This window comes from Centroberyx affinis, unplaced genomic scaffold, assembly GCF_046629955.1.
Source record: "Centroberyx affinis isolate AG114_WGS23_722 - 3 ecotype Tasmania unplaced genomic scaffold, CSIRO-AGI_Caff_v1 ptg004244l_1, whole genome shotgun sequence".
NCBI lineage: Eukaryota > Metazoa > Chordata > Actinopteri > Beryciformes > Berycidae > Centroberyx > Centroberyx affinis.
The window spans coordinates 207,089-234,765 of NW_027281981.1; the positions used below are offsets into that span (position 1 = coordinate 207,089).

General features: G+C 40.5%; 1 protein-coding gene across 1 annotated transcript in view; it reads right to left on the reverse strand.

Annotated features, from left to right (window-relative positions):
- large1 (LARGE xylosyl- and glucuronyltransferase 1) overlaps positions 1–27,677 on the reverse strand; it is a 115,206-nt gene that overhangs the window by 58,695 nt on the left and 28,834 nt on the right. Inside the window, exons 3-5 of the mRNA XM_071543152.1 lie at positions 15,042–15,049; positions 10,778–11,071; positions 3,331–3,413 (exon numbers count right to left, since the gene is read on the reverse strand). Coding sequence (XP_071399253.1) covers positions 3,331–3,413; positions 10,778–11,071; positions 15,042–15,049 — 385 coding nt within the window. The remainder of the gene's footprint in view (positions 1–3,330; positions 3,414–10,777; positions 11,072–15,041; positions 15,050–27,677) is intronic.

Genomic DNA, 27,677 nt, shown 5'->3' on the forward strand with positions numbered 1-27,677 from the left:
TTCTGTGTGTGTGTGTTTCTGAGGAAATACTTGTTATTGTAGCTTGGTCACTGGTAAAGCTGGTCTAAAGGCGTGTTCACACTATTTGGCTTTTTTCAAACTGCCAGCGCCTTTTTATATGTAAGTCAATGGGGAGCAGCTGCAAGGCGGATGGAAAACAGCAGCTTTGGAAAGGCACTAAGCCTGGCTTCTCTTTATGCAGAGTGGAGCATTCCATACAAGTAACACACTGCAATAGGAATACACTCAATTCACTGTAGTTTGTTCTGTTCTCTTTATTATCAAACATAAATATTCATAATAAGATTGGCCGCTGACTTGTACACTATTTAAAGTTTTGCTTGGGCTAGCAAACTAGCACTAGCTCTAGCTTGCTCTAAAAAATAATCCCTCTTGTAAAGGATGGTTATTCATACCAAAACTAGCACCAAAAATGGGGGGGAGAACATATTTTCAGCAGAAATAATGATCACAATATTGTATTTATGTTACAGATCATCACAACAAACATCTTGAATAAAAAGTCTTGGGTAGCACTTTACATTACGGTACACAATTTACAGGCTAATAACTGTGTAATTACAGAGAAATTATGATTATTATTTCTTTTGATTACTGAATAATTAGTATGTAAAACTTTGGCTTACTGGTCCTTTTCCTCTCTCTTAAATGGAACATCCATATTCTAGTTCAGAAGACGGGTGATGTTGTTACCGTATTGTTACCCAATACCTATTATTGCGAGCAAGGCCAAGAGTACAGTCAACCCCATTGTGAACCCCGATGGCCATGGGTCTATATTCCTCAGGTAGGACCAGCTGGAAAACTGGGTTGCCTCTGTAAAAGTACCTGCTGAATAGTACCCCGTCCTGGATCTCAAGCAGGTTCCACTCTCGGAGATGGAGCCTCATGCCCGGTTGCTCCAGCTTGGAGCTGAGCCAATCATTATGCATCATGCCTGGAATGACACTCTGTCTCAAGCATGTGTAGCTGGATGGAACTGCAGAAACATTGACTGCTAGAGCTTCCACCAGAATACGAGACCCTTGAGGGGATCCATTACCTCTGATGTCAACAGAGTGTCGCAGGCATAAAGCAGCAAAACTATCTTCTGAGAATACATGGCAGTTCCTGTCTAACACTCGCTGATGGAGTTCATCTATCCTTGCTTTCTCCTACAGAAAGCCAACATCCTCCAGGGAGGGGTCTTGAGGACGTCCTGACAATCTTGTGTGTCTTGGTTGGTGTTACCTGCCCTATAAGTAATGGTGAACTTGTAAGTAGACAGGGTAGCTAGCCAACAATATCCTGCTGCATAGTTCTGCTGAGGTCAAAACATAAGTATTGTAGTATTGTAAGGATTGTTAAAGGATTGTTATAATCATGACAGTTTTCACATGTAGCCCATTTCAATGCAAGATACTCAAGCTTGAGAGTCCCCTACTTGCATATGTTATGACTCTGAACTTGCCCTCTTGCTCTTGGTAGAGAGCCGTGCCCAGTCCCTCTTGGCTGGCATCTGTGTGAACACGGGTGCAAAGGCCAATTGTCAGTCAGAGTCCTGAAAGCCGTTTCACACTCAGGCATCCATGCATCTCCAAAGGGCTCAGTGGTGTTTACAGTCTTCTGTGGGGCTTCCCTCTTATATTTATTGCCCCTCTTCCCACTGTGTATCCAGCAGTAAGTCTGTTCAGTGGCCTTGAGTACCCTCTAACAAAACGCCTGTAGTATCCGGGAAACCTAAGAAACATTTCAGCTCCTTCTGATTGGAAGGTCTTGGCCAATCCCTCAATGCAGATATGTTATCTGGGTCAATGTGAACTCCACCAGCATTTACAACATGTCCCAGATATTTCACGGATGACTGGAGAAATGACATTTGTGTGGGATTAATTTCAACCCATGATCCTTAAGTCTATTCAGCACTTTCATCAGTCTATCCTCATGCTGTTCTAGAGTATTGGAGTAGACAACTAGATCATCCAAAAACATCAGTACCTCATTTAGATGGAGGAACATCCTCTCCACATTTAAAGCAGAACCAGGCTCTGGGCATGCCAAGGATACGTACATTCGCTCTGTGGTTAGACACACTTGAGAGATCATTCAGTGTCCTTTCACAAGACTCTCCTGTTGATTCTCCGTCAGCTGTTGTATCTCCAACACTCTCAACTGCTGTTCACACAAAGAAGCAACCTGTTTCTTTAAGTCAGATACGTACATCTTGGGCTAGCTTTTGAGTTTCAGTACTTTTTTTCTGCCTTCTTGCTGGCAGTTACCTCTGCTTCTTCTGTCTCTTCCCCTGTAAATGGTATGCGTATGTGCCATGGCCTTAGAAGTGTTTTTTCATTCTGATAAGTTTTGCTGACTTTCTATCTTCCTCTGTCCTTAGGAGTAGTAATAGCTCAGGGGCTTAATGTACATTACCGATTCGGATCGGTAATTGGCCCAATCCTAGTTGGAAGTACATGTTATTCTGTTGAAAGTGATGGAGGTAGTGGTAGTAAAGTTGGTAGTAGTTGTTACTGTGTTGAAAATGCTGAAATTGGCAGTAGTACAGTTGGCGGCACTGTACATGTTACTCTATGTTGAAAATGCTGCAAATAGCAGTAGTAAAGTTGTTAGTAGTTGTTCCTCTGATCATAAAGAGTCAGTATGGAGCACACTGGCTGTGTTGTGGTGGTTTGTTGTGAGTGTCTGAGTTGTACATCAGTACTGTTACTGATAGTGACAGCTGGTCCTTATGGAAACAAACTGTGCACTGTGTGGTAAGCTTTTTCAAATTATCAGCACAAACTGCTGTTGAGGCAGCGCTTTTTCTATAAAAAAAAAACATATAGATTGAGCGCACCCTGAAACTAAACTGCTCCCCTCCCAGTATCCTCCACCAACACTGTGTTACTGTATAAGAAAGCGGACGGAGGCCGAGCCGGAGGCCATCCTCCCTGTTCACAGTGGTGGTGTTGCCAGGCAACAGAGTGTAGGCGGCATATTCAGATTGGTGTGTGTGTGTGTGTGTTCTTTTACTGCTATCCTTGTGAGAACTAGTTTGAGTTTTAGACCTTCAGAGCAATGACAGTTTGGCTGGTCCTCACTTCTTCATGGGGCTAGTTCTAGGATGCTAGGGTTAAGGTTAGTTTAGGGTTAGGGCTTGGGTTTAAGATAAAGATTAGTATTAGGATTTGGTTACAGTTAGGATAAGGGGTTGGGGAATGAATGTAGTCAATAGAAGGTCCTCACAAGTATGGTAAGACAACCGTGTGTGTGTGTGTGTGTGTGTGTGTGTAATAAGAGGAAAAAGGAGTGTATAATAGAGAGAGCATGCTGTACCTGTGGAAAAGGACAGATTTCACCAGCGTCACCACGTCCCGACTGGCATTGTAACCTGCACACACGATGGCCACATGGATGGTCTGTGGAGGTCAGGACAAAAATGAAAGGATAAAGAGTCATTAAAAAAACAATACAAGTGAGGAAAGAGAAAGACATTTACATTGCCACCCCGCATGATACAGTGTACAAATGTATTAGTGGCTTTGAATTTGGGAAGTAGAGTTAATCAACAGTTTTAATTGGTAGATTTAAAGCACAAAGCACCATTTTATTTTCAGCAAGGAGAATGGTGTTTATACCAAATCACACATTGGAACATTCACTCACCTGCTTCATCAGCATCAAGGGAAGAATTCCTATTAACCACTACAATATCAAGCCAACTGCTTATCGTCTATAGTCCTCTTGGAGCCAATCAGTGTTCAATATTAGTGTTTAGACGAGGCATGAAAGCCTTTGAAGCGAGACCGGACAATTCAATCCCTATTATCAGACCGCACTTGATGCCAGAATATAAGGTATAAATCCATTTCAGCCAGTCATATTGTTCAACTGAGACAAATGAGGGGAGCGGAGCTGCTTAAAGGAAAAATCCACCCTCAGATATTCTTACAAATGCTGTGATTTACTTTTTTGCACCCACTTTCCCTCCGCCTGCCTCATCTACTTCTACTTCATTTAGTGATTTCCTATGTTTCCCAGAATGACTTTTGCCCCTTTTCTCAAAAACACAATGGCCTGTATACATAAAACTGTATACATAAAATTCAGGGGCAACAGCGTTCGCACAGCGCAAAATCTGCAGCACAGTAAATTGCTGTTTACCATTTAAACTGCTGCTCCGAGTGCAAATCTCCATCACAGGGTTTGCCTCAGGATGGAGAGACGAACAGAGAACTGAGGCATGCTGATGAACGGTGATCGGGTGCTATATTTCAATAAAAAAAAATCAAGTACTTCATTCAAAAACTTTTAAGGCCTTATTTAATTTTTCTTAAATCCACAAACTTTTCATGGCCTGTGGGAACTCTGTTTACGGTTGATGTTTTAGATAGCAGAAAATTCAAACTACGTTGCAGTTGCCATGGAAATATCTTGACGTGACGTCATGTCATTTGGCCAGTTGTCCACTGGAATAAGTAAAATACACCACCAAAAAAACAAAATGGGCCAAGGAATTCAAGGCACATCGCTAATAGCTGTTTTTTTTTAACAGTGTTTAAAGGAATAGTTCACCCAAAAATGAAAATTCTGTCATCATCTCCTCCCCCTCATGCCAGTTGAAACACAGGTGAAGTTTGTCCATATAACACACAGGGAGGCTGCCAGCACAACTCCATAGCAGCCTTCTCCAAAACAACTGAAGTCAGTGGGGACCAGTTCTTCAGAGTTCCAAAAAGACCTACAGTATATTTACACCATCATTTAGTGCAAATCTTAACTACAGCTGATTTGCAACAAATAATGGTGTATAGGTCTTTCTATTCACAGTGTGATTGTTTGGCTGTTTTTGTTTTGGAACTCTAAAGAACAGGTCCCCATTGACTTCAGTTGTTTTGGAGAAGGCTGCTACCAAGTTGTGCTGGCAACCTCCTTGTGTGTTACCTCCCACCTGCGTTTCATTTGGCATGAGGCTGAGTAGACGATGACCGAATTTGCATTTTTGGGTGAACTATTCCTTTAAGTGTTTTAGGGCGGATTAGGGTGGGAACTATTAAGTCTTAGGTTATAGCTTCAGTTTTAGCTCCAAACTTCTTTCCCTGACGCCATGCATGACATGTCAAGACTTCCACGTCCCATTTCCCCATTCTCTCTCAGTGCGTCTGATGTGTTCTCCCTGCAGGGGTCAGGGCATCCAGGCTAACCGTCCAGTCGGGGGGGGGGGGAATGTACTGCAGATAGACTCGCCTCTCCGGACCCTGAAGGAGCTCTTTGCTTTCTCCGCGGGTTTTGAATAGCGCTTCGCCACGGCCGAGAAGCGCGCGTGAGTGACAGGCAACGTGGGCGGAAAGTAGAAGGCGGTGATAAGAAACCATCTGAGGGCATATCCTTTTTCAGAGCGCGAGACAAAAAACCATGCTACCGCCAGCGAGAGAGCACAAGGTATGTGTCTGGTCAACGACTGACAGAATGTGCGGGAGAGGAAAATCCTAGAATTCTCGGTGCATGCTTAGTCATTACTAATCAGCAGAACGGAAATATATTACAGTCGTCTCTTCCCCTAAAGGTGCTCAACAGGAGATTAGCGAGGGCTGTCACAGTTCCCCAGTTTTGACGATGCATCTTGATATTTTTGTGTAAACTCACAATATTAATCCACAAAATATGCGTCGGTTTTTTTGTTTCACCCTTTGATGTATGCACACTCTCTTCCCCCAGGACAGAACTGGTGTCAGTAACCTACATCCCGCTGGTTTCAGTGGCAATTAAAACTGATAATTGCAGGCACGACACATATGAACCTTTAAAGTTTGCTAAAGGAGAATTAAACTATTAGTATACTGAGTCGGTGGTTCTCAACGTGGGGTCCGGGGACCACCAGGGGTCCTTGGCGGGGTTCCAGGGGGTCCCGAGCAAATTGATGAATTTCATTTCATTTCATTTACAAGAAGTTAACAGTTAGAGAATGTAGAAGAATGACTGTTTTGATCATATTTTCACTGTTATCTCTCTACCTACAATACAGATAGTCATGGAATTCTGGACAAAATCATATCTAACAATAAAAATATTCTCAGATTTGGGTCAGAGAGACAAAGTCTCATCAAATGGGGGTCCGTGGCCCTAATGTGGACTACATTTGGGGTCCTTGATATGAAAAAGGTTGAGAATCACTGTACTAAGTACACCAAAGTATTAATGTATACTGTTAATAGCAAGAAAATGACTTGGCTTTATAAGGCTGCTTGTAATGTACAAAACTACTACACATAAATAAAAAAAACTTTTTAAAAAATGTATTTAAATAGCAACATGATAGAGTAGGATGTGGATATTTGTCTCATGGTTTAGTTTGCTAACCTGTGTATTTATGTGTATTTGTCTACCATTTCATTTGTTTGTTGTTTCAACATCAATTTCTGAATCCATGCATGAGCATATTGAGCTGTCCATTTATAAAATAAACCACTGCAATATAATGTCAAAGTTAAAAATAACTTCTTATGTAATTGTTTTGAAAGATAGCAGTACTGCGATTAGACTGTCGCCGGAACACTTGTATTATGCTACACAAGCTGTTGAAGTGATTTTATCATTTTCATTTTTTTCTCCATTTTGGAACTCTAAAGAACCAATTCCCATTTACTTCAGTTGTTTTGGAGAAGGCTGACATGTAGTAGGGCTCGCTAATTCACTGTGCATTATGTGGACATACAAACGTCACCAAAACTTCATACAAACTTCAAATTATACCTTTAGCCAATTTTCATGCTTAAACATTACAAGTATTCTCTGTTTCCCACATAACTGTATTCTTGTCAGGGTGGAAAAGTCTCTGAAACAGCATTTAGACGTTAGATCATGTGACACAAAATCTCTCCCCTGCACCTGTTCAACGATAGTGGAAAACTCTGGGATATGTTAGGCTTTTAAATGAAGAATGGATTTACATATTTGAACAATTACATAGATAAATAAAATGTGCAAATAAATAATAATAAATAAGAATTTCATGGAGGAACCTCCACCATATTGACAGTGGACAACATGATAGGCCGATATTCAATAAATTGCCAATATCTTCCTGATATATCAGCAAACCGATATATCGGTCTGACACTAATTATGATATCATCATTATGGCAGCTCTAGTATTAACAATCTGATTCATCACAATATTATTTTGTTGAAATTTAACTGAAATACTGACTACTTGGGGCGGGGCGATATGGTTGAAATCAATATCATGATAATCATAAGGATTTTTCTCAATAGCAATATATATCACGATATGGTTCATGTATGCAAAATCACGTTAAATAATCAAATTAATGTTCATCTCATTGAACCGAATGGCAATGTTAGGTGTGATGTCAAACAAAACTGAAATATTCAAATAATATTCCTACCATACCTCATTTTATGAGAGTTTTTAAGTAACATTTGCTTGTCATCATCAATTCAGACAGCAGAAATGTGTGTCACGATATCAAAATATCTTCATATCATCACGATATGATTCCACTAAAAGACGATAAATGATAATATCGAATTATCGCCCAGCCCTATGACTACTCCACTAGAAGGAAATTGGACAGGGCTTGTGTAAATGCATAAGCTCTTATCACAGTACTGAGCCAATATCCTGAGTCTGGACCAAGACGGCTGACTGCCTGATGTGATCCTGCCTCCATCTATGGAGGATGGGTTCTTCCAGCCATCCAGTCAAACTCCCACTGATACCCCTTCTCCACCAACATGGAACGGGTTCCGTTTCGGTTCGCGCATCTAGAATGCATCTAAATCTAATCTAAAAAGGGCTGTGAGAGAAAAGGTGGCCTGCTCTGGTGCTGAGGCAGTGTGCTACCAACACTTCAAGAGTGCAATCAGTGTGGAGATCCCAGCATGGCCGGGTTAAATCTCTCATATTACCGGGACCTCTGACAGAGCCATATCCCAACAGCAAACCAATATCATAATTGGGTGGGGATTAGGCTAATAGGAACCTTAAGCCAAGTTATAATATGGTCAGGCCCCGATCTCACTCTGGAAACTATCACCAAGGTCATACTGTACTACTTCATAAAAGTGACTTAACATCAGGGTATCCAATCCAATCCAAGCATATGACCAAAAAAAATCACAATCATATACCAATATATTTCATCCTGTACTGTTTTCGCTGAAGTTTCTCATAAATTAACAATCCTCCATCTGTCTTTTTTAAAGTGTAATATCGCTTTTACCTTAACTTGTAATTGATTTTCTTCCAGTCCCTGCAAATGGATGATAGCGCACCTATTTTTGAGATTCAAAATTCGTATCCAATTCCGGACACTTACTTTCATCCGTATTGGTGTATTCATATACTCGATATTAACCCTTTATTAACCCTTCCTGTACCTTCACAATGTTACAGATACTTGTAAGAAGTGCAGGCTATATACTCAAAGCTCTTATTTTTCCACTTATCAGCCAATACCGATTCTCTACATGAAGTAACTGTCGCCCAAAGTGGGATTTAAGGCTTCCCGCTTCAAGTTCGTAACTTAGTGTTTTATATGCTTAAATGTGTATAGATATTTATGAAATTTGATACCTAGCTTCTGAAATGTGTATGAATTTACGTCACTTAGCTTTCGGTTGGGAACTCCGGATAAAAATGCCGGTAAACACCAGAAATTACGTGAGTGACGAGTGGCCGGAAATATATAAGGCTGGGAAATATGAAGATGACTGATGGCCATTGTAATGGAAGCTGGACATCGTGGCAGACGATATCTACAGTAGCTTTCACTACCCCAGTGCAGATACTGTGGGGCACTGTTGCTTTAAGACTGTTGCTCTATGGGAGTTTGGGGGTCATCTTTGTTTTGGTCGTATGTTTTGTTTGCTTTCCGTCTGTTTGTACTGATGGCGTCTCCCGCTTCGTTCAGGCGTTTTGCCCCATGTAGAGCACAAATGCACTTAATATGAAAGGCAGTCGGCTGAATCAAACCTGCCACGCTACAGGAACGGTTTTGTCTGCAGTTCATCATTTCTCCCGTGAGTTTTTGCATGCCGCAGAAAGACATGATTGGGGGGTTACTCCAGAATCTAGCCCGAGGCCAGCTAAGCTAGCGAAGATGGATTCTGGCCATGGAACTTCAAGTGAATTTCCCTCCGGTTTTCGGACCACGGTCCGGGAGAAATTAAGCCAGTAACAGCAAAAGTAACAATACGTGTAGTGTGGCGTCCCACATCAGAAAGTGCATTGTACCCCCCCACCTATGATGAGTGGTTAACAATTCTAAGAAGCGTTTATAGAGTGGAAAAAATTACAAATATGCTAAGACTACAGAGGGAATTTTTTATAGAAAGATGGACACCAGTAATGGAGGCAACATTGGCATTGATAACTGAAGGAACATGTACTTAGTAAGGAACTGGACTGCAGGTGATGCTCTGAGGTAGTCTGCTGTGTCTTCTTTAAAGTGAGACAAAATAAACAGGAAAATATCCATATTATTTATCAAAAAATAAAAAATAAAATTTCCTATGTATATTGGACTGAATATGTATGTCTATGTAAGGTGAACTTGTATATAACCCATGTTTAGTTTTGTTTTGATATGTTTGTGTTATTTACATTGGTTATTTTCAGTATTGTTATTATTATTTCAATTTATTTCGATTTATTTTTATACATATTTTCATGTTGAATTGTTCGGATATATAACATTCTACAAAAATTGTAACCACTTGTAAAGGAAACTGTCAATGCCTATGTTGAAATATTTTTGATGTAAAAGGGGATGTGAGAAATAACCAAATAAAAAATACGTTTAAAAAAAACAAAGTGCATTGTGGCATCGCGCGTTACAGTGGGCCTCAGTGGGAGCTCCTCTGATCGGCTTCAGCCCACGAAGGCCACTGTGCCTTTCGGTAGTATCCTGCATCGTGATATTTCTTGATTGCAATATTGTGATATTATTCTCTCTCATCGCCCAGCCCTATTGGTCCATTACAACTGGAACATTTTGTAGTTTCAACAAAAAAGATTGTTGACATTCACATTCATGTTGTTCTCTTGCCAGGAACCATGACATAGTGTACGTCTTGGACCAAAAACAACTGTTAAAAACGTAAATTTTCATCTTAGCTTTTAAATAGCCTTCATTTTAACTGTTTCTGTTCAGGATCCCAACAGAGCTGACACGGGCAAGTACGAATTTTCATTGGTCTTGTCCGGGTAATGCTTACTTGCACGTGTGAACACTATATGTGGGGGGGACAGAGCTTTACCCTGTATGATTCTCATCCATCTGTGGATGGTGAGGTTTTTGACCAAGAGGACAATCTACGATTCTCGTCTGCCTTAGGCAGTGAGATCTGACGTAAATATCAGATCAAGAGTAGAATCAGGACGGACAGGGGAAAAGAAAATTCAAGAAAAACATATGGGTTCACTCACAATGTGCATCTACAAGTGGGAGTATTTGTTGTGTTCTTTTATCTTTCTATTTTACTTGATTTGATTCTTTTAATGCAATGCATTTTGCTTGTTCTTTTATATGAATTTTATCTTTTTATCTGTCTTTTATCTGCCTTCTATCTGCTATCTTTTATCTACCTTCTATTGATGTAAAGCACTTTGAGCTGCATGTTGTGTATGATATACAAATAAAGGTTATTATTATTATTAAACCTACTGGTGGCCAGCAGCATACAGTGTTCTGTTATAATGTGCACCACTCTGCTGTTAAAAATCAATAGTAATCCATAGCACAGCGTATCACCTCACCTCACACTTGTCCACTGCTGGCTGCTGCATACAGTCTGAGCTGTTTCCCGCCGCGGCCGCTTTCTGACCCTCGTTGTCACCGGTGCCCTCCTCGGAATGGGTCCGGCTTTGGTTGCCGCGGTGACCGGCGTGCGGAAGGCGCGCCGACGGGCTCCTGGGCGGCCGGCTGAGCTCCCGGCGCAGGGCCCGGTTCTCCTCCTCCACCGCCCGGACCCGCAGCTCCAGCGCCTGCCGCTCCCCGGCCCCGCCCACCGGCGTGGTCGACTGGGCTTCCAATGGCGACAGAGGGAGTGGCTTCACTGTGGGGGGGTGCAGACAGAGAGAGAGAGAGAGGAATAAACCTAAAGGAACATCAACACCTCACATGTTCTTATACTGTTCAATATCAATTTGTGATAGTCAGTGCATTCCAGGAGTGACTTTGTGATGAAGTGTTGTAATTTACTATTTTGGTGTACCCGCTTTCCCTCAACCTGCCCTGTCTACTTCAGAAAATGATTTTGTACGTTTCCTATGATGGATTTCTCCCTGGATGACTGTTGAGTGACAGTGGAAAATGGTGGGTCTGGCAAAAAAGCCCTCGCTCTTTAAATCGGAGGGGCTGACACCAAAATCTGATGTTTACTGTTGATGTTTCACATAGGTGAAAATGCCTTTAAAACCAGGAAAAGACAACACTTATGCCATATCACGATATTACGATATCCAAAATCTAAGACGATATCTAGCCTCATATCACAATATCAATATAATATCGATATATTGCCCAGCCCAAGCTGGATATATCTTGACGTGGCATTACATTGTCTACGTTTGGCCAGTTATCCATGGGAATAAGAAAAATACACCACCAAACAGCAAAATGGGCCCAGAAAACCAAAAATTGCCATGACATATTATAGGATGTATATGGTGTGTATTTATATGTATTATGGTATATGACATGTATATGATGGTATGTAAAGCCCTTTGAGACTTGACTGTGGTAAAGGGCTATATAAATAAACAAGACTAGACTGGAGGGGCCCATATCTCCCATATCTAAATTTTAAAAAGTCGATGATAATCAAAGACAGAAGCCCAAGAAATACAGTAACCCTTCATAATCCAACAACTTATGTTGTTATTGTCTTATTATTATTATCTTACAAGCTATGTCTGCAACTGGTATCAAAAACAGTTTTTCCTCACGTCCTCAACCTACTGAGAATTGGCTTAAAGGACCACTAAAGCTGTTGAAAACTGAAAAAAAGACACTCCTTAGACACTCCTTAGAAATCCATAAAAATCACTGCACTAGATTTTTAACTGAGCTCAACTTTTATCTATGAGTAATGTTAGGGAAGATAAGGAATATGATCAAAAAGAAAATCAAAAATATAAGACGGGAGGAACATGCACACTTGTGTATCCTCAGAAGTAAAAAGCATTACAGGCCAAAATATTTTATCCACTGTGTCATTATAATTAGCTTTGTTTCTCTGATCACAACATTGTACCAACAAGCCCCACAGCCTACGTGGAGGGTTTCAAATTAGCAGTCAGATCCAAGTGTTGATGCATCTCAAGCCAGGGAGTACACAGATACCATTCAATCAATATTGTCACTGCTGACAGCAGGGCTACACACGCTCTGTGTATCTAATTCGAGTCAGTAGCAATTTCCTCCCCTCTTCTCCGACTGCTTCAAATATGAACAAGCGGCCCTGGATCTTTTAGGGGGAGAAAAGTCTTTAGAGAGGGGATGAAGCTCTCTCTCTGAGTACATCTTAGAAACCTCAGCAGCTCCCTAAGGGGAGCGGAAAGCCTTGGATGAAGGCCATTAAGGAACACAATGGGTTTCTTATACAGGAACTCACTGGGGGAAACAGACAGCATGAGAGAACTATGGACGTTGCACTATAGCAGGGAACCAGAGGTGTTATCGCTCTTATTACATGTATTGATCAGTGGCGGGAGATAGATGGCTTTTCAGTGTGATACCATCTGTCATTTCAGTCTCAACAACCAGTTGAGTTTCCCAACTGGGAGAGTCGCCATCCCCTTTGACCTGGAGATTGGCACTAGAGGAACATGGACTGTCATTTTCAGAAAACTCCAGCACATGATTAGTAAAAACTGCCACAGCAAACAGTTATATAAGAAAGCAAGAATCCATCCTGTCTGATTGTTCCCATCCTTTACATCAGTGGTTCTCAACGTGGGGTCCGGGGACCACCAGGGGTCCTTGAGGGAGTTTCAGGGGGTCTCAAGCAAAGTGATGAATTGTTAAATTTCAGCATTATTTCAATCACAAGAAGTTAACACTGTAGAGAATGTAGAAGAATGACTGTTTTAGGGCTGCAACTAACGATTATTTTCATTGTCGATTAATCTGTTGATTATTTTCTCGATTAATCGATTAGTTGTTTGGTCTATAAAATGTCAGAAAATGGTGAAAAATGTGGATCAGTGTTTCCCAAAGCCCAAGATGACGTCCTCAAATGTCTTGTTTTGTCCACAACCCAAAGATATTCAGTTTACTGTCATAGAGGAGAAAAGAAACCAGAAAATATTCACATTTAAGAAGCTGGAATCAGAGAATTTTGACTTATTTTTCTTAAAAAATTACTCAAACCGATTAATCAATTATCAAAATAGTTGGCGATTAATTTAATAGTTGACAACTAATCGATTAATCGTTGCAGCTCTAGACTGTTTTGATCATAGTTTCCTCTGTTATCTCTCTAGCTACCATACAGATAGTCATGGAATTCTGGACAAAATCGTATCTAACAATAAAAATATTCTTAAATTTGGGTTTGAGAGACGAATTCTCATCAAATGGGGGTCCGTGGGCCTAATGTGGACTAAATTAAGGGTCCTTGATATAAAAAAGGTTGAGAATTACTGCTTTACATCAACAGTTTCCATTGGGTTAGGGTTAGGGTTAGGGTTTCTGCCGTCTGGTTCCTCCTCAGACTTCCACCAGCTAAAACCAACAGATACAAACACTCCTTTATACCCTCTGCCATCTCCCTCCTAAACTCTAGGAGGAAAAGGTAGATATTTGCATAATGTTGTATCTTTTTAATTAACTGTGTATTTTTACTGTGTATTTATGTCTTTTGGTCTAGTGTTGTATTTATGTGCCCTGTGTTTAATGTGTGCATCCCACTGCTGCATAACCAATTGCCCCACCGGGGACAAATAAAGTTATTGAACTTGATTTTTGTTCACATTTAGCAGGTTTGAGAAGTTAACAGGCTCGAAATTCAGCCCAGAATGAACTGAAGTAATGTTATGAAACCTATCTTAACGCTGGCCTTGGCTTGGTTTGTTCCCTAACCAAGTGTACTAATGAAGTGGCACCGTTTTGTTTTCCTTCAGATTTATGGTCCCCCGTGGCCATAAGATATAAAGCCAGCATATACATGGGCCTTTCAACCACGGAGGGCCACTAAACCCTCTTCCCGGAGAACCAAAGCACCTTCTGGACTCCATTTCGTCCAAGCTGTAATTAATTTGCTGAGTGGATTTGCTGGGCCTAATCCCGCTGAACTGGACTGAGTGGCCATTTGTTTGCGCTGCTCAGAGATTGCATATGGCATTTGCAGGGCAGCAGATGCACCTGGTCTTTTATGCAGCCGAGCCAATTCATTTGGCTTTTAGATATTTGTCATGAAGCTCCTCATCTACATGCAAACAAAAGCTTTAGCGATGCACAAGAATCAGATTTTCCCCTTTGGTGTAGGAAAAATAACAGTATGTCAACATAATACGATGTCCTGTAATTCACATCTTGGTGAAAAATACCAGTAATCTAATGTTCACACCCTGTATGAAATCTGAATGCGTAAAAGGTGAACTACCATATGGGCTTAATAACATGTAACCTTCATTTGCAGATATGCACAATGCATGACAAAAATGATGAGAACTGTCATATGTATTCTAATGTTTTGGCACCCCTCTTGCTATTATGTATGCTTTGTATTGTGATGTGAGCATCTACCAATGTCCTCACATGGTCCACTTGACCAAAGATTATCCTAAACTACTATACGGCTTGGATCTGCCTATCTCCCATTGGGATTTTACTCCTGTGTAGCTTCATCTTTAGGTATGATTCAGTTGAGATAGACTTTCCTCCTTTTGTATAAACCCACATTTCTGTGGTCTTTACTCCTTTTTGATATATGTTGTTTGTAGTCGTGATATTGGATGCTATTTATGGATGTAAAAAAACTTTTCTGATTGTTAATTAATTTTTTGATTGCCATACCTTGCCACCTGGATGGACCCTTGTACCTCACTAGGCACTGATTTGTACCAGGAGGTTACCTGATTATCTTGGCCCTATGATTGGACCATCTTATTTCCTGTTCCCCTATATAAACTGGCCCCATTGTATTGTTTATTCAGATACCTGACGAAGGTCGCTTGACCGAAATGTTGTGTCATTTAATAAATTCTTGTTAAGTGAAGACTGTGCGGGAGTCTACTGATTTTACTGAGAACTATCACATTAAAATAAGTTCAGAGTACGTCAGCTCCGTGTGATAATTAGAGCTCATGTGCCCATGCTCTTAGCGGACCCAGCCGACCTCTTAGCCAAATATCGGAGACACTCGTGCCACTTGCTGAGGGTGATTCATGGACTGTTTGGATGCCGAGCTCCCAGTGCGTTCATGTATGTCAGATTTAATTGTCGTCGGCCGTAATGCCCCGTACGTCCCCTCCAGTTTCCACGGAGACATCTGTTGTGTGCCGACAAAGCATCCATCATGTGACGGCAGCTGTTCACCTGGCAGACGGCGTGAATCACCTGCAGAGGAGCACGACCGGCCGGCCGCCATTTTGTCTCATCGCTTGGATAAGGAGGCTGAAGTGAGTAGCATCAAGAAAGACAAGAAGGGAAAGGAGCGAGAGGAGATGGCCCATGGCAAGACTTAAGACATCCTTCCGTAAGAAAAGGACTCTGGAAGATAAATATAGGAAACTCAATATTAAAAAAATTAATGTTGTTCATTTGGTGGCCTGTGGGGGTACTGTGTTTAAGGATGTAGGTCTGACCCCTTCCCCTACCTAATATAAGGCATTAGATGACTATGTAGAGTTGTGTTGTGATGATATTGTTGCCAATTTGTGACCCCATCTGTGGAAATGGTACTTGTAGTTTGTGAAGTAGAAATAGTTTGACCACGATATTTTGATATTTTGACAGTTCGACCATGATGATATTTGTTATTGTTATATTTGTTATCGTTGCCTTGTGTGTTTGTCTCGTCAAATACTGTAAGTCAGTGGTTCTCAACGTGGGGTCCGGGGACCACCAGGGGTCCTTGAGGGGGTTCCAGGGGGTCCCCAGAAAGTTGAATGAATTGTTAAACCTTAGCATAATTTCATTTACAAGAAGTTAACTCAATTAGAGACAAAATCATATCTAACAATAAAAATATTCTCAGATTTGGGTCTGAGAGACAAAATTTCATCAAATGTGGGTCCTGTGGCCCTAATGTGGACTAAATTAGGGGTCCTTGATATGAAAAAGGTTGAGAATCACTGGATGACTTCTGTAGTCACATGATCTGAAATTATTACCACCTGTTGGCACAGAAAGTCTTTGTAAACCCACACCTGATGCCAATCAAGTGAAGAGTGAACCTGAGGAAGCCACAATGCGAAACGTGTTGTTCGCCCAAATATTTTATATGAATTAAACTAAAAAGTCGATTTGAACAATCCTGGTGGGCGCTGGATTACTTTGATCTTGAATGTTGTATTGTTCCTGCTCTAGCTGCACCCTGGATGAGTAGCACGGCCGTGCACAGAGCACCCATAGATTCTCAAAGTTGTAGGTCTATTCGTACATCATTTCGGTGCAGACTGCAGAATAAAGCGACACGTTTTATGAATGTTCCCAAAATTTAATGAATAAAACATTGTTATTAACTTTGGGAGTATGCGTCAGAGTTGTGGGCTTTACTCTGAATTTTTTGAACAGTGTATCAGTATGTAAGAGGTACAACACCTTGCTGAAGGGAACTTCAAAGGTAGTTTCTGAAGGAGGGGGGGAAGAACATTACTCATTTTCCCAACCGGTGCAAGGTGAATTAGGGCTGAACGATTTTGAAAAAATATCTAATTGCAATTATTTTGACTGATATTGCAATTGCGATATGATTTGCAATATTAGAGGGAATGATAATTTTTACATCATTATTCTCATTTTCATTGAAAAACATATTAAAATCATTATGGTGGGATTTTTGCGGGGATCTGTACCAAACAAAGATGTTTTCTTAAGTCTGTAGAATATGATGTGTAGGCCAGGACATCTCTGCAGCACCACAATATTTCATTTAAAATGGTATTTTGACACACATTTCACTTTTAACAAATATTGCGCTTCCTGCGATTTGAAAATTGCAGTGGGCCATATTGCGATTTTGATAAATCTTCAATTAATTGTTCAGCCCTAAGGTGAATTTGAACAAGGAAGGAACCTTTCGGTTACAAGTCCACTTCACCAACTGTCAGGCTACTGGCAACCACATGTGATTTTTGATCAGGGTTTGCAGCTCTGGAAGAGGATAGGCGGGAGCAGGGCTTCTGTGTACCCAACAGGGGGGTGCAGGTGTCAGGACAGATGGATACGCCAACCTCCCCAGTGTCAGCTGCTTAATCTTGGTGATGACAGTGATGGTATGATCCAGATACCCACCACAGCATATTAATAAAAGCTGATGAGTTATCTGGGTCAGTGACCTTGAATTGTTGTTAGATGACTGGATGGATGGTATTCTGTATGACAGCTGCTGGCTCATTTGAATACTCACCGGACATTAGTCAGTATACAGTATTAGTATACAATCAATCAGGTCAATGTTCCCCAAAGTGTACTGCCACTGGATGTGATGTTGCTTTAAACAACCTTATCTTAAAGGAATAGTTCACCCAAAAAATAAAATTCTGTCATCATCTACTCACCCTCATGCCAGGTGAAACACAGGTGAAGTTTGTCCATATAACACACAGGGAGGCTGCCAGCACAACTCCATAGCAGCCTTCTCCAAAACAACTGAAGTCAGTGGGGACCAGTTCTTCAGAGTTCCAAAAAGACCTACAGTATGTTTACACCATCATTTAGTGCAAATCTTAACTACAGCTGATTGATTTGCAACAAATAATGGTGTATAGGTCTTTCTATTCACAGTGTGATTGTTTGGCTGTTTTTGTTTTGGAACTCTAAAAAACAGGTCCCCATTGACTTCAGTTGTTTTGGAGAAGGCTGCTACCAAGTTGTGCTGGCAACCTCCCTGTGTGTTATATGGACTAACAAATTTCACCTGTGTTTCATTTGGCATGAGGGTGAGTAGATGATGACAGAATTTTCATTCCTTTAATGTTGTTGACGATTATGGCGAGCCAAACAACTCAAAAGCTTTGCCAAACTGGACACAACCTATCCAGCTGTCGTGTGCTACACAGTTGTTAAATGAGATATGTCCAGTTAACGATACCACTTATCCAGTCACGTTGCGACACTCAGTGGACATCACGTGATGTCCAATTGGATAGCTTCACGATATTGAGTTGGGTTGTGCGCACTATCGATTTGGAAAGCAGGCACTGTCGAATTGGGTAGCTCTAGGCTGTTCAGTGGTCCGAGTTACCCACAAGAAGTCTCCCTAGAATGACTAGATAGGTGTTTTTTTGTTGTTGTTTTTGTTGTTTTAAAATGCAAAGTCCACTAGATGTCAGTACATGTTTTGGTAACGTTTTTGTGTGCCTTTGAGCTTATTAAGTCTTAAAAACAGTGTCAGTTCATAGTATCGCATAAAATGATAGTAAGAAAATTAACAACATATATTGGCCCCCATAATTATTTTGCCAATGAAACATTTCTATTTTTTTCTCTATTCTCCAGATATTTAGATTTGATTTAAAGAATAATTACAGAATGACACAAAACTATGCAAATTAGTTTGTCACGGCTAACCCAAAGCCTATGGATGGCACTTGACAGTATATTAAATTAAATGGAAAGACAAATTTCATTAATACTTGTGACATAAACACTGGATGAAACTGCAGGGATTTTAGCTTTTCATTAAACAGCAATATACACAGGGTGTACAATATTAGGCCCACTTTCTCTTTCCATAAAGTACAGTGAAAAGGTGAATCCAGGAAAAAGCTATGATCCATCACAGATTCCACCAATAAAATCCTCTTCCAATCCTCATCGGGGATACTTCTTAAAAACTGAAGAGGATTTCATTGGTGGAATCCATGATGGAGCGTACCTTTTACCTGGATTCACCTGGTCAGTCCATTTCGTGGAAAGAGAAAGTGGTCCTAATATTTATTGCTACTTCTAATAATAAAATAATGGAGCATATTGGCAAGTGGTAAAAACAGAGGGGGATGGATGGTACCAGATTCAAAGATGTATAACCACTATGGACAAGGACATACAACCCATGCAATATACAGTAAAAGTAGTAATGTACATTTCAACCTTCATGCTAAAATTATCACTTGTGGACCTTAATATAAATATGTTAGAGTATCAAAAACAACCTTTGTTGACTTCAAGTAAAGTTATACAATGAATAGGCAAAGTCTGACTACATATTTAAGTTTACATTATTTTTCATAAAAGATTGTTGGCATATGAAGGCATAAATATAGAAATAAAATGCTACATTATGTATGTGCAATGTCAAGTTGGGTCGGGGACCATTCAGTGGTCTGTGCTGCCCAGCTGGATAGATGGTGTTCAGTTTGGTATAGCTTTAGAATTGTTTCAACTACCATAGATGATCAAGAGTTATTTCCCTGGTTCAACAAGTGCTACAGAGCTTTTGGAAAGAATGACCTTGTAGTCATGACAACTACACTGCCATAGCTATAGGGTTTAGAACATAATGGGGGGGGGGGCTTTTCCATTACAACCCTTCCTTTGCATGGGCAATTCTCAGTTTGCAGTAGAATTGTTCAGAGTTTTTATGCTTCACAGACGGGCAAGCATTTACATTTTCATTAGGTCCATGTTGAACTGTCTGAAATGCCTGTGGTAGTAACCTTTATAGGCCAGCCTTTAAGTTACTGCTCTTGCTACCACTAGTTTTTGCTGCAGTTACACTGGAAGACTGAGTTTTCCATTTCACATTTCTCTAATTTCAAATTGCTAGTGGAAGTGTTTGGCTAGCAAGTGGAAGATTAATTTCAAGTTCCCTGTTTCCTGATAGGCATGTCATGTCATTTTACAACATTAGATTGATTTAGGTTTTGCTGATTGTTTGTTGGACTTCTTCGTTCGGCTTAACATAACGGTGGCTAATTCCGTTCAACCTTGGCCAATTCTCATCAAACACTCTTTGATGTGATTTCCATTCTTTCAGCACAACGGTTTTGAAGTGCTTGATTTTGAAAGGCAAGGGTGAAATCATACATAAGCTACAATTTTGGAATGGCCAATGGTGTCAGGAATTGGCTAAGTGTACCATGAATTGCCTAAGCGTACCATGAATTGGCATTGGAATGAATCCTTTGTTAAGGATGTAACATTAGCGTAGTAGGCTTTGCTAAGTGTATGTTAGCAGCATTGTTAGTTGCAGCAGTGAGCTATTATTGGTCATTTGATTTTACTTTTCATGTTGCTTTTGAAAACTTGCAAATATGATGTCTATTGTTATTTTTGTTTGTGTTTAGCTCCATTACTATCATCTGTGGCAGGTCACCATTGTTGTGTGCAGTCATTGCTATATTTGCAGTAATCTAGACAACTAGGTTGAGTTAGCTAGCTAGCAGTAGATGTACTTGAGAGTAGTGCAAATGTGTTTTGAATTTTCTATATTTTGTGGATGGTAAGAAAATGTATTATTATTATTAATTTATTATATAACTATTTGCCAAGATGCTGTCTACCTAGCATGCAACAAGCTGTAAGGTAGTTTGCATTTGTTATTTGAGAACTTGTGACACTGCAGTCATTTACCATATTTACTCTAATATTGGCCCGGGCCTATATTTACCTCAACTGCAGAGGGTACCAGGCCTTTATTGGAAGCAGGCTTATATTAGAGACAGGCCTTTATTTCTAATTCCCTCTGTTTGATAAGTATATTTGCTCATATTTTAGTAGGAAGACTCCTTGTTTTCTGATCTGCTTCTGTTGGGGTTCGTTAGGTAGCCGTTTTTTTGTTACTGCAATGCATTACCGATAATTACGCTAACCGACGAGGGCATGTTCCAGAGACTTCCATCGGCCGAGCCATCTTGTGGCATGCTGCCATCTTGTGGTACTTGTACGTTACTACAAACTACAGTTACATTATATAACAGGCACCAGGAGTTTACCGGTATCCACCGTTGTTTTTTCCTTTGTTTTTTTCCCCGGCCTGTATTTGGGGCCGGCCGGTGTCGACCACGGCCCTGGACATTATCGGAGACCCGGCTTTTAATTGACTATATACCGGCCACTATTAGAGGAAATACGGTATAGTGGGTAGCTTTTCAACCAGATACCTATGGAGGACAAGATGCTGTAGTGCAGCAAGTTGAACACCACAGAGTGAAAAGGATTACGTGAATTTGGCAAACTAGGTATGGTATGATGCCCTGATGATTGTTAGTGATTCTCTCACTGTTATGCTCTCATGCATATGAGCGATTTCTACAGTTTATACCATACTTTTTGATTATTCAGAGTTCAGAACACTCTCTGCTGTTATCTGGAGCAACTATGGGGTGTAAATTTGCATTATGATTCACTAGTGGGGGCTTTACCACAGTGACATAATGAAGTTTCCATAAACATGAATGTCCCAATTAATAGGAAAAAGGCGATGTTTTGTTTTGCTTCGGGCATCAACACTCGGCATATTCATGAGGAGAATGTAAATAAGTTATGAGGAGGAGCTTGCAGTCACCATGGTTGGTCACCTCGTTTGAGTAAGCATATTTAGTCTACACCCCGTCAGTGTTTTTCTCTCTTAATTCGCTGACTCATGCTTTAGCGGGTCCTCAGGTTCTACACATTACAGATAAAACCAGCGTTCTCTTGGGATTCTCCATCACTATAAATTCCCCTAGAAACAACAGCGGACTACTTTTGTTCCCATTCACAGCATTATATGAGGAAACACGGTATAACTGTCAGTACACGAGAGTCAATGTTTTTATTGGAAGGCAAAACCTCATCTGATATTGGTGAAGCAGAGAGCCTTTCATCTTCCCTGAGCCTGTTGTTTCAGAGCAGAGCTAAATCTAGTTACAGAGCCCTGGAACTGTCATGTTCTGTATGGCTCAAATGGCAGGGGATTCCAGTGCTGTAGAGTGGTCCTGCACCGTCTGAAGATTAGGCTAAGTCACAGCAGAACTTGGACAAGTACAATGTCCTGTGAAAGTTAAAACAACGAAGTGACTGTTGAATAATAACAGGCAAAAAAACTCAATAAGTGAGGGAAGTTATTAAGTAAATAAATGGCCGGAGGCATTATTTTTTTGGGTTGTCCGTCCATCCGTCTCTCGTGAAATCTCAGTAACGCCTTGAGGGAATTTCTTCAAATTTGGCACAAACGTCCACTTGGACTCAAGGATGAACTGATTAGAATTTGGTGGCCAAAGGTCAAAGGTCAAGGTCACTGTGACCTCACAAAAGACGTTTTTGGTCATAACTCAAGAATTCATACGCTAATTATAACAACATTTCACACAAATGTCTACTAGGATAGAATGATGAAGTGATGACATTTTATATCCTAAAGTTCAAAGGTCAACTTCACTGTGACATCATAATGTTTTGCTTACCACTGTAGCTGAGAAAACGATCTTGGGTCATTCTACAAAAACGGTGGAAGTGCTGTCACTTACTTTTGCAGATGCCAAAATCCTTTAAGTTGACCTAATAATCAGATTAATTATATATGTTCAATAAATAAAGACTGTCCTTGCAATGATAAAACAAAGTTTATTGGCGGAGGCATACAACCGCGAGGCGGTTATTTCTAGTTGTTTTTCAAATTTACTTAGTTGCCTCTGACTCCAGAATTCCTGTCATGTCCGAGTCATGGTCAGGATGACCGGGGAACTCCTCATTCCAGGCTTATGTTGAAAGAGTCTTTGTCACCGCCAACGGCTGCGATCAACAACAACAAATAATACACTCCCACCGTCTCAGAGCCAGAGTTCCTCGGTCTGCCGTGACATTGACACCATCGGCTTCCAAATCACACACGCACACACACTCTGCAACCATTCCCTGATGAACAGCCAAACCAAAACAAAAAAAGGTCAGGAGGCATCCATCAAACTGTGTCTCTGCCCTTAGCTTGCCGACATGGGTTATGAAGGTTAGCTCTGCAGTCTCCTGGGGCATCAATGCTTCTATGTCGATGTGCATTATCCCAAAGGGCAATCTGGAGAGGATTGTGAAGGAAGTGAGCGCAGGGACACAACTCTCAGAAACATCTTTTGTTTGATTGTTTCATGGTGTCCTTCTCCCGTCTTCTCCCGTCTGCTGAACAAACTCTTTGGTAATAACTGCACAATACTCTTGGTCGCTTGCTCTGTATAATCGCCTGAAGGGCTAAGTCATGCTGAGGATACAGAAACATTCATTTCCACTTCTGAGCTACCAGAGGGAATGTTTTCCTTAGAATGATACCCCTAGAGTGGACCTTTCCTTTTTTTGTGAATATTAAAGACTCTCTCATCCATTTTTGAAAGGTTCAACTCACAGGTTCCACTCACAGCCTTGAAAGGAACTTAAATGAATTCTGCAAGAAGGTCGAACTAACGAGGCAATGAACAGGAGATGTGATTAATGAGGAAGAGACAGTATTTAGCACTCATGAGGAAACCCTTTGTTCTGAAATTAGTGTTTCCATGTTCCTCTGCGAGGCTGGCTCAGGGCTATAGTGCTGAGAACTGGGCTATGTGTATTGGTATTTTGGCTTCTGCACCGTGAGTCAGGGAAGTAAACAACTTTCTATTAAATTATTTTCAATTTTATGACCATCGGTGTCAGCAAATTACACTATCACCAAGATGGCCTCAAAAATAAGTCTTCATTGCCTGAACTTATCCCAAATAAGATTTCAGTATCAGGATTAGTTGTGCTTGTGGGGCTATGTGAAGATCACGGTGTCTGCTAGTTTCATCAAGATAAATCTAAAATAAATTTGAGACTTTTCAAGATCTTTTAAATGCCAGTTAGATATACTAGATGCATTTTGAGCCGACTACCACCAGTGGCCAGACAGACACTGGAGCGCTTGCTTGGACTGATTTGTGACTTGGCTGATAGCTTCATGGTTAGATGCCTGCAAGCTATATTTAAACCCTTCATTGTTTCCAAATGCAAAATGGCTTTTCAAAGGCTTGACATCTACCAGAGCACAACGTCTTTCTTGGAGTCAATATAGTATTGGATCAGCGTAAACAAAATGTCTCGTGTGTCTCCAGTCTGCCTGCTAGTTAGTCAGTAAGTTACTGAAGTACGGCCTTGTCAAGTTCTTTCAGCTCTATCTGTGTGGGCTGCTGAACTTTAAATGCATAAGAAACATTTCCCAACTTGAGCCACCGTTTTCCCCTTTATGTGAGAAAATGCGATTAAAATTTAGATTTTTAATTTGTGGCTCCATATATTTTACTGATGCGCAGTAGACTCGCCCAGCCATTCAGAACAGATTAGGCCTTTCCATGGCATAATGCTCTATGTCACTACAGCAATGATGGAGCATGGAAAGATATCAGCTTTCTAATAGAAGATTGATATAGAAGATGAAAAGTTGAAGCCACTGGCATCAATAGCTTACTATTAGGTTGGAATAATATTATGAGTTAGTGATACAGTATATATAGAAGCATAACTTTTGAATAAATACAACTCATTGGTCATTTTGGATTTGTTTTTTTTCTTTTACAGTAAAGAGACAGCTGAGGAGTGATGAGTACATACTGTATTACAGTGATTCTCAACCTTTTTCATATAAAGGACCCCTAATTTAGTTCACAATAGAGCCACGGACCCCCATTTGATGAGATTTTGTCTTTCGGACCCAAATCTGAGAATATATTTATCGTTGGATATGATTTTGTCCAGAATTCCATGACTATCTGTATTGTAGGTAGAGAGATAACAGTGAAACTATGATCAAAATAGTAATTTTTCTACATTCTCTAATTGTGTAAACTTCTTATAAATGAAATAATGGTGAAGTTTAACAATTCATCAATTTCCTGGGGATCACGTGGAACCCCCTCAGGGACCCGTGGTGGTCCCCGGACTCCACGTTGAGAACCACTGGTATAACATATATAGCCCTTACAGTTTTATACATATATTCATTGATAACTGTGTCTCTCTCTTTATCTTTCGCACAACCTGAACTGAACAAGAGGGAGGGCAAGAGGACAGAGACAAAGAGAGGCGAGGGGAGGAGAGAAATAAGAGGAGAATTCAGAAATGGAGGAGTGAGGAGAGAGACAGCAGCAGATAAGACACACTACAATATATCACTGTAGGCATGCACACTGCTGTTGAAAGTGTTTTCTATGCTGCTTCATTCAGACCTATGTATATGTTGATGTCAAAGTGCACCAGACTGACGCATTTTTTTTTGTTGAAATGTAAAAAAAACCCTACTATGATTCTGCAGCTGCCTCTGGGCTGAGCACGACAAGCATAAATAAGCATAAATAAATTCAAATATATCACTGTGTTTAACCGATGTTCTTGTCCATGTATGAATAAATCATATAAATAAAAAAAGGTAGGGATGAGACGATATGCTTATCTCACAATTCGATATGCGATATGGAGTTCACGATTCAATACAACCACGATACGATGTAATTAATAAAAGTTCAATGACAATAACGTATGATTTTGCAGAATTATATTTATTTCGGAGACACAAATCTTTCTAGCAATGGCATTGGCTTTCGAGAATGTAAACAACTATTTAAAATTGTCATATAAAAAAGTGTAAATAATATAATTTGGATGGAGAGCTTGTGAAATTGTGATGGTCAGGCCGTCTCATTTGTGATTACTACAGCAGAATAAAATGGAGCTAATATCACCATTAATTTTTCTGCGCCGCGATACGTATTGTCAATACATATTAATATATTGAATTTCGATATATTGTCCCATTCCTAATCCTACGTTTTATCTAGGGCTGAACGATTTTGAAAAAATATCTAATTGCGATTATTTTGTCTGATATTGCAATTGCAATATGATTTGCGATATTAGAGGGAATGATCATTTTTACATCATTATTCTCATTTTCATTGAAAAACGTATTAAAATGATTATGGTGTGATTTTTGCAGGGATCTGTACCAAACAAAGATGTTTTCTTAAGGCTGTAGAATATGATGTGTAGGCCAGGACATCTCTGCAGCACCACAATATTTCATTTAAAATGGTATTTTGACACACATTTCGCCTTTAACAAATATTGCGCCTCCTGCGATTTGAAAATTGCAGCAGGCCATATTGCGATTTCGATAAAATTTTGATTAATTGTCCAGCCCTAACCCCATATCGCGTATCGAATCGTATTATGAGATAAATATATCGTCCAGTCCCTAATGAAAAGTCTTTATTTCTAATCCTGTATCAGAATTTAAGTATTTTTCCCTCCCTGAGACCTCATTCTCTCTCTCCAGGGTTTGGCCTGCGTGGCAGCTCATCCGGACAAAGCACAAAGGACCCCAGAGACCCGCCATCCCTCCCCCCTCTCTCTATCGGACAGATAAACACAGCACAGAGGGAGAGAGAGAGAGAGAGAGAGGGGGAAGAGAGCGTCAAGATGGGAGACAGAGCAGCCAGAAGAGACTGGAGATGGACAGAGAGAGAGAGGGAAAGTGTGAAAGGGGGGAGTCCGAGCCAGTGGAACCACATTGTTGCTGTCTCACACATTCAGGCCTCACCTATAGCTGACGCTCCCTCCAGCCAGGTCCTTTCACAACTTATCATACTCCCACCAACAACTCCCTACCGCCAGGAGTTTACTGCCAAATCAAATAATTACTTTGCAGACCTTGGTGACTATTGCATTATGGGAATTTATTCACATGTACAGTCTCCAGTGACTGTGACTCCGAGTCAAAATTGTCAATTTAATCATAATTAATAATGGCACTGCTGCAGAATTTCAATCCTCCAAGACAAAGTCATTAAAATGGCTCCAAGAACCCCTGGACTAAATCGTCTTGAGGAAGTAATCAACTTTGGACAGGCCTCAGTAATTCATTAATATACCACCTCGAGAAAAAAGGGGGGAGAAGGGTGACTTTGTGTACGAGAAACTTCTTCCCTCAAACTTCTGGGATAAGCAGAACGCAATGTTAGGCCCTTGATATTAAGGCATGATGTAGAAAACAACTTGGTGGTATAGCATCAGGCTAACCATGGTGTCATAACACTCGAGAAGGAGAGATAGCTAGAAGTTACCCCGATGTTTCCTGTTAAAAAAAAGCTTAAAAGAGTAACTAAACCCCTATTTTAGTTACCAGCTATTGGCTGGTCTTTGGTGCCAGGTGATGTCACCACCTGTTGTACTCTATAGCAGTGATTCTCAAACCTTTTTCATACCAAGGACCGCAAATTCAGTACACATTAGGGCCACGGACCCCCATTTGATGAGATTTTGTCTCTCAGACCCAAATCTGAGAGAATATTTTTACTGTTAGATATGATTTTATCCAGAATTCCAAGACTATCTGTATTGTATGTAGAGAGATAACAGAGAAACTATGATCAAAACAGTCATTCTTCTACATTCACTAATTGTGTTAACTTCTTAAATTAAATAATGGTGAAGTTTAACAATTCATCCATTTTCTGGGGACCCCCTGGAACCTCCTCAAGGACCCCTGATGGTCCCCGGACC